This window comes from Pteropus vampyrus, unplaced genomic scaffold (assembly GCF_000151845.1).
Source record: "Pteropus vampyrus isolate Shadow unplaced genomic scaffold, Pvam_2.0 Scaffold2, whole genome shotgun sequence".
NCBI lineage: Eukaryota > Metazoa > Chordata > Mammalia > Chiroptera > Pteropodidae > Pteropus > Pteropus vampyrus.
Window position 1 is genome coordinate 12,719,291 of NW_011888783.1, and position 8,535 is coordinate 12,727,825.

At 33.8% G+C, this 8,535-nt stretch overlaps 1 protein-coding gene across 1 annotated transcript in view; it reads right to left on the minus strand.

The window, feature by feature from the left end:
- OSBPL6 (oxysterol binding protein like 6) overlaps positions 1-8,535 on the minus strand; it is an 83,030-nt gene that overhangs the window by 63,836 nt on the left and 10,659 nt on the right. The window contains exon 2 of the mRNA XM_023529159.1: positions 1,086-1,178. Within this exon, the coding sequence (XP_023384927.1) occupies positions 1,086-1,178 (93 nt within the window). The remainder of the gene's footprint in view (positions 1-1,085; positions 1,179-8,535) is intronic.

Below are 8,535 nucleotides of genomic sequence, written 5' to 3' on the forward strand. Positions count from 1 at the left end.
TCACAGCACTAGGGTAGTAGTGTTCTTTAAAGATTCTGTTTAATAAAGGGCCAGCAAGGTGGAAGGATCAGTTGTACATATTTAGAAGCTAACATTTTTTTGGAAACAAAGTGCTATTTTTATATTTCAATTCAAAATCCTCAGGCATTCTATTTTCTGAGTTTCTTGATGGAGGAGCCAGCCCACTGAAAATCCCAGGGAGTCGGGTTAGGGGTGGGGATGAGTAGGATGGTGTCTCCTCAACTTTTCTTTATGATTTTTGCATTTTAGACATAAGTAAATTCACATGTTTCCCTACTAGAAGGAACAGAAGGCTGAAGGGGAGAGAACACTGGCTTTCATGAGACAAAAAAGATCTTAATCAATAATCTGCAGTATTTTCCTCAGAGCTCACCACTCAGAAGGCTAGATGTAAGAAGGAGACCAGAAGTCTGAATGTACAACAGCCCCTCTGAGTAGATACGATTTTACTTGCAGCCGGGTAGAGCTTAAAAAGGTCTAAGTTTGAATCCCTGCTCTGTTGCTTAGTAGTTTTTTGTTTGTTTGTTTGTTTGTTTGTTTACTTTGGGCAAGTTACAAACTCTCAGTTTCCACATTTGAAAAATGTAATAAATACCCACACTGCCTGGAGCTGTTCATAAGGGTTACATGAAGTGGGACGACGTGTTGAAACATATCAGCACAGTGCCTGGTATGCAGTGCACGGGCAATAATGGTAATGGTAGGTGTCGTTGTTGTTATTACTAGATCCAGTTTTTCTTTTTCCCTACTAGTTTGATATAGAAATATTTTCTCATTTCTCCAACAGCAAATGACAATAGTTTCTCTTGACCTTTCTCCTTAAAATAAAGAGAATGCTGGACTTCTGTATGTAACCCTGCAAATCTCAGCAAAATATACTTTCATCTTGCCTCTTTACTCAGGGCAGAGAAACCCTACATACTGGAGGCATAAAGAAGTGGAAGAGCAGCCTTACCAGGGTGTCACAGCTCCCTTAGAGGAGTCAGTGTAAGAGTCATTTACAGTTCAGCTGGCTCAGGGCAGGTATCATGCCATCTGAGAAAGCACCACATCTCATCACTGACCTTGGAGAGGGAGACTGGCTCCGGTTCTAGCAGCTGCCGACTTATGGAGGGCTCAGTGCCAGAGGAAGCAGTCCTCTCTAGTATATGGATACTCTGAAAATAAATGGAAATACAGCCCAGGGTTAGGTAACCCATTTCTCATGTGGATAGGCATGGGGGTGAGATCACACAGATCACAGTAAAAACGGTGGGCTATGTTAAAAATGACAAGTTTCTGAGTCCAAAGGCAGCAGCAAGTCAGAAAAATGTCCGCACAGGATTTTATTGTCCCCGCTTATCGATTTGCTGCTGAAGGTGCTACTGCAATACTAGTTTCAGTTTTAGAAAAGGAGTCAGAGATCATACAAATTACAAAAACACAGAGTAAGTCTCAATATTTTTATCTTTCTGAAAGTGGTATTCTATTACTTAAGACAATTAGCCTCAGCTAAAAATATCTGCTCACCTTTCCAATGGCAATAGACAAAGAGATGGGTCTACAACCAAAAGCCCAGAGTCTTAATACCATTTAGTCTCTAGAATTTTTTATAAACCTTATATTTTATTATAATTATAGAATCATATAATAATTCTTCAATGCACAGAGAAGAAAAAAATCCAAGTGCAATAAACAGTAAATGTATTTTACAAAGACTATAAAAAGCATTTATAAATCAGTAAGATAACACTCCAACAGAAAAATAGGCAAAGTACATGAACGGGCAACTCACACGGAACATTTGAAAAGACGTTCACCTCAACCTCCGAAGCATTCAAAGAAATGAAAACCCAAGCAATGATTTTTTTAAATCATCAGATTCAAGAACAGATTAGGGTTGAGGGAAAGGGAATATAAGTTGGGTATGATCTATCTAAAGAGGAACTTTGCAATTTTATTTAAAAGTCTTCGGAAAAAGAAGTACATGACTCACTGATCCAGCAATCCCTAAGGAAATAATCAGATAGGTATGCAAATACGTAACAACAGATATGTTTACTATGGCATTATTTATTATAGTAAAAAATACCTAATATATATAAGAATAGCAAAACTTATAAGGAAACACCATGCAGTGATTTTAAAAAATGACAATATGGATCTATGTTTATTGATATGCAAACATCACCCATGATGTTCTGTCAACTGAAAAAACGGGCTATAAAAAACGTATCAAATATGATGTTATACATATAATCGAAATATATTTCAGAAAATTAACTGTAGCTATCCAAAGGTGGCAGGATTATAAGTAATTTTAAAATTTTTCTTAATATTTTTCTAATTTTTAATGCAATAAGAAGATATTACTTGTACATTTGGAAAAAACATTAAGTACTTTCTATGGAGCAATAATTTTGAAAGATATCAGAGAAATGACTAAATGTAGTTAATATTTAGACATAGGCTATTTCATTGTTTCAATAGACAGGTTAGTATTTTATTTATTAAGGTCTCTACTTTTGATATCTCACTGGAAAACTATTATATTAATATTTTCTTTTTCATGAAGAAAATTACACTTTGACCTGAGCCAATTATTCTAATTTCTTTGTAAGTTTTAAAGCTTTTAGTTATTTCTATTTCCTTGAAAACAAGGGGTCTGATCATAGATTTTAAAAGTGCTACCTGAATTCATTTTTAAGTTATTTAATAGAAAAAGAATAACTGAAGTGACAGGTTTGTGAATTGTTCCTATTTCTCCAAGATGTGAGGACACAGAAGAAATAAGAACAGGTATTTTGTGACCAAATATAAAGTTAGGCGGGGAGCAGGAATAATTCTTAATCTGATATCTATAGTGTCCAAGGACATTTCAAGCATTAACTTAAGCATTAACTCTGTTCTTTCCATTCCTGGATTTACTTTAATTTGCAGAGAAAATACATGGCTGAGTGTCCATAACTGTGCCAGTGCCATTTGTGGGACAGTCAAAAGCAAAGGCATACCATAGAGTGAAAAGCTGGAGGTGAGTGTTCATATCTTTAACAAACAAAATGGGAACAAATGACCTGAGTCTGGCATTATTTGCTTGTTTGGCTAGGATCCTATTTAAAATATATCAGCTAAATTCTAAGTTTCGATTTTTCCAATATTATATAATTAGAAACTAAAATGAGAATTTTTTTTGATGTTTAAACAAAAATTGTATTACCTTCTTTTCGGATGTAATTATCTTCCCCGCCACACACACCCTTTCATTTTATTTTTGTGTGTGTTTTAAAATGACAGAAGGATTATTATGCTCATTATAAAAAATTCAAAAATGACATAGAAATGTGTAAAAGGAAAAGTCAAAGTCCCCTCCTCCCCTCAGTGCTACTCGCCCTCCCATCCCACTAGCTCTGGAGCAGCGGTTCTCAAAAGGTGGTCCAAGGCCCTTTCAGGGGGCCTGTGAGATGAAAAGTATATTTATACAATGCTAAGAAATTATTTGCCTTTTTTACTTGCATTTTCTCACTAGTACACAGTGGGGTTTTCTAGAGGATACATAACACGCCATATTGAAACATATTAAACAGAAGCAGATGTAGGAATTCAGGCTGTCAGAGAGAGGTGCAAAAATTTAAAGCAGTACCACTCTACTCACAAAAACTTGCTTTGGAAATATATTTTAAAATTTAAAAAAATGTTATTTACGCTAACAGGTGGTGAGTCTATTGTTATTTTTAAATAAATATTTTAAAATTCTATTTTAATTTCGAATACAGTAAATATAGGCAGACATACCCACATAAACAAAAGCTCTTTGAAGTCTTCAGTAATTTTTAAGAATGTAAAGGGTTCCTGAAACCAAAACTTTGAGACCCATTGTTCTAGAAGAACTACCATTAAATTTTTGTATTTATTATTAAAATGGAGAATTCTAACCTGCATATGTTATTCCCTTGCTCATAATGCTTCTTTTGATGAAAAACGCATTGCTTAAAAAATTAACACATTTTGAAATTTCTTTAAAACTATTTAATCTACTTTCAGCTAAATTATATAAATGTATTCAATAATAACCCTAAATTATCCTGACATATAACACAAACCTGTAAGAGGAAAATAAACCTTGTTTCACATACTCTTCAAATACATCTGAGCAAAACTTCATTAAATGTAAATTCTATGAAGATTAAAAAAATCATATAAGTATTTTTTCAAATGCATGAGTTGATTTTCTAAAAAAAAAGAACCATAAGCAGAAAAGATATAGGTGTAACTGTATTATAGAGATATAAAAATGCTTTTACCTTGCCCATAACAGATAAGTAACTTCAAAATATGAGATAAATTCCTACAGGAAAAAACCGATTCTATCATTTTTAAAAATCATTAATTAGAATCATTTAGAAACTAAACATCTAAGTACCTGTTCTTACCTTACTATTTAATAGAATATCAACCAAAAAGTTCAATAAAGTAAACATAATAAAGTAGAAGACCAGAAACTGCCAGTGAAATGTGTCACTCATTCATTCATTTACTCATGTGGTGATTCAATTAATCAACAAAGCATTGTTGGCACCTATACTGTGCCCGGGGCAGATGACAGGGTGTCAGAGAACAAAATGGACAAAAATGATGCTTATAGAGAGAGATGTCTTATTAAACAAAAGACTAAATAAGTCTGAACAAATTTGTATAAACATATGCATTAATCCTGTTCCATGTTGCTACTGCTTTTACTTACTTTAATTTTTCCAGTGAAATATCTTTGACCTAAGTGTCTACTTAAGGACCATCCCGTATTCTTATACTTGCAGGTTGCTGGGCAATAAAACACACATCACCTCCTCTATCCCCCTCCCCTGACTCTGACAAATAAACATGTCAAGAAAAGCAAAACTTGGAAAGAAACTTGACCTTAGCAACTATGTAAATAGAAAATAAAGGATTAGGAATTTAGCCAGTGGAAGGAAACTTAATCCCTTAATTTGCAAATCAGCCACAGACACAGAAGTCAATTTAGGATATTTAAAGTTTGATAAAAATAAGTTTTGTTTCTGTAGATACCAAGGGATAGATACTGAAATGTTGCTAGGATTTCGTAGATCAGAAGGGTTAGAGACCAAACAAACCAGGACCAGGATGGAATCTGTAAATTACATACTCGAGCATATGTCACAAAGAATGTATTACTTTCTTCGCTACCTGATTTTACAAAACAGTTTATATTATGGAAGCAAAGTAAAAGGTTCATTCATTTCAAACACAGTACAATAAAAATCCAAACCCCAAATTTTGTTGATTTGCCAAGGCACAGAGAATCATAAAAATGTTTACTAAGTAAGTAAATGAATATTTTATAACCACGAATGTAGGTCCACATTTTACTGAAAAATTAAAGCATAATTTATAAAACCACCAGCTGATACCTATTATTATAAATGTAATTAGCTTCAAAAAATAAGCTATTTCATTTAACCTCCATAATGATAACGAAGAAGTCAAATGCTCTTATACAAATTTGAGCAGTCTTATATTGGTATATCACTAGAACTCAACTATCATTGTCTATCCAATAATGAAGAATTAATTTACTACCTTAATAACTATCTTCAACTCATGGTTTTTAAAACCCAAAGAATATCCCTGAAGTTATAGAATCACATATGCAACCATTATCTTTAAATATGTAAGTACTTGAATGCTACATTTTTAATATCTGCAGACATAAACAAGGCAATTTTCAAACTTACCATACCTAGTCTTGGACTCTAGTTAGTTTGGGTGCTCTTTGAAGGTAGAGACCAGCTCATCTTCATTTTAGTATCCCACCTCTTTTACCCCCAGCCTACCCCATACCTATACAAGACATTGAACACTGCAGCCAGTCAAAAATTTCTGAAAATTTGCAGTGTTCTCTGATTAATTTGTAGAAAACAGTCCCTCAGCAATCATTAACACACGATTAGGTGTAAAACTGTCTTGTTGCTTCATCTTGGAATTAGAAAAACCACAGCTCCAATAGCATAGAACTTTTAAAAATATTTAAACTTTTTAAACTGAAACATCTAGTGAATTAATCACAGAGCTCTTGTTTATAAGATTTAAAGCTATGACTGGTCGGTCGGTCAGTGGGGAACACATCAAAGTTAATTTGGCAACATCTTCAGTAACAAAAATTAATTCTTTTCATAAGGTTTCCTTTAAGATCATAATTTGTGCTATATATTTTTTTGTACTTTTCTTCACAAGCTGGCTATTTTCAAATTCTTTCACAGTGACTTGGAAACACATGTCACATGCCTTCAAGGTGTAATACGTTATTACATAAACAGTTTAAATAAAAGGGTTACATAAATCCGCGAATTACTCTTTTAAAATCAAGTTTCCTCTCAAATACTAAAATTTCAACATAATTTCCAAGCCGGGTTTTTTTTTTTTTTTTTTAAGACTTTTTCAGAGTAGTTTTAGCTTTATAGCAAAACTGAGAGTAAAGTACAAAGACTTCTCACATACCTCCTGCCCCCCACACATGCATAGCTCCCCCCACTATCAGTATCCCCCACCGGAGTGGTACATTTGTGACAACTGATGAACCTAAGTTCATTCCAGTTCAGTTTTTTTAAGGAACTCAGAACACACAGAGAAGGTGGAAATACTTACCGGCCCTTTGTTCTCTCTGCTCAGAGATACTTGATGCATAGTTAGCTTAAAACCGAGAGTCTAGAACATACATTTCACTGCAGCTCTTCATTTGGTAAAAGTTTGTTCCGTGGGTAGCGTTCACTGAAATTAATACCTCCTGGGCAGCAAGTGGAAATCTGCCAACATGACTGCAGTCTGGGTACTTGGTATTAAAAATGTAGGTAAACAGACAGACAATGAGACATTTAATAATAGCTGAACGGTTTAGTTCAACTCTTGCAGAAAGGGACATGACTTTCAAAATGAGAGTCCACATGATCTGCTGAACAGGTCTCCTGGTCTGTTGAGCTTGTCATTTACTTTAATTTTATTTCAAAGACATAAAGGAACTGCTGGAAATAGTTTAGCCTGTTGCTACAAATTTCTCTATAGACTCACTTTTCATACAAATTTAGGACAGTAATAAGGAAAACTGGACCACTGCTCTCTGAATGTTAACTCCACTGAAATTGTTCATCTGATTATTTTATCTAAGCTATTTTTATATTCAATTAGTGAATTATACAAAACACTTTCAAAGAAAAATAAAGTGAATTATACAAAACACTTTCAAAGAAAAATATCCAAAATAATTTAGAAACTTCTATTTTCTTTTTTTATTATAGTTGACATATGGCATTATATTAGTTTCAACATAGTGATTCTACATTTATATTACCATACAAAATGGTCACTACAGTATGTCTAGTACCCATCTGTCTCTGTACAAAGTTATTATGATATTATTGACTATATTCCCCATGCTGTACATTATATCCCTGTGACTTACTTATTTTATAACTAGAAGTTTGTACCTCTTATTCCCTCTTCATGTTTTTCACCCATTCCCCCCAAACCCCCCTCTTCTGGCAACCATCAGTTTGTTCTCTGTGTCTAGGGTCTGTTTCTCTATAGTTTTGTTTGTTCATTTGTTTTGTTCTTTTTAGATTCCACATATAAATTAAATTATATGGTGTTCGTCTTTTTCTGTCTGACTTATTTCTTTCAGCATAATACTCTCTAAGTCCATCGTGTTGCAAATGGCAAGATTTCACTCTCTTTATTGCTGAATAATATGTATATAATTATATATATGTGTACACACACACACACACACACACACACACACACACACTTTATCAATTCATCTAACGATGGACACTTCCATATTTTGGCTATTTAAAAAAAATGCTGTAATGAACACAGGGGTGAATATATATATCTTCCAAATTAGTGTTTGTTTGTTTTCTTCAGATAAATGCCCAGAACTGAAATTGCTGGGTTGTCTGGTAGTTCTATTTCTATTTTCTTCTTCAAGTTTTTGCCTCTCTTCTAGTTATATCTAATATTAACATAGCAACACTATTTCAATGATACTGGTAACCTCATATGATAGTGTTGATGATGATGATGGTGGTCACAGTAAATATTTAGTGCTTTCTATATCCTTGTCTCTATATTTTCTGTGGATTATTTCATTCCATCTTCACAAAAAGCCTTTGAATAATGACTGTTAAATTTATTTTATATCTGACTGAACAGAGAGTAGCACAGAAAGGTTAAATTAATGACACAGAGTCAGTAAGTGTTGGAGTCAGAACGTGAGTCAAGATTTTACTGTCGAGTCTAAGCTTTTAAATACTGCCTTCTACTGAAGTTAAAGCTAACGTTAAATGATAAACATTGCAGCAATCTAAAGTAGTGTATTCCCTCGAGACTATTGAATACATCAAAAGGCATCCTCTACCACAACCTTCCTTGGAAAGAGAAGTAAAAATGAGTTGAAAGAGAAAAGAAAGAAAGAGAGAGAGAGGAAGGAAGGAAGGGAGGGAGGGAGGGAGGGAGGGAGGGAGG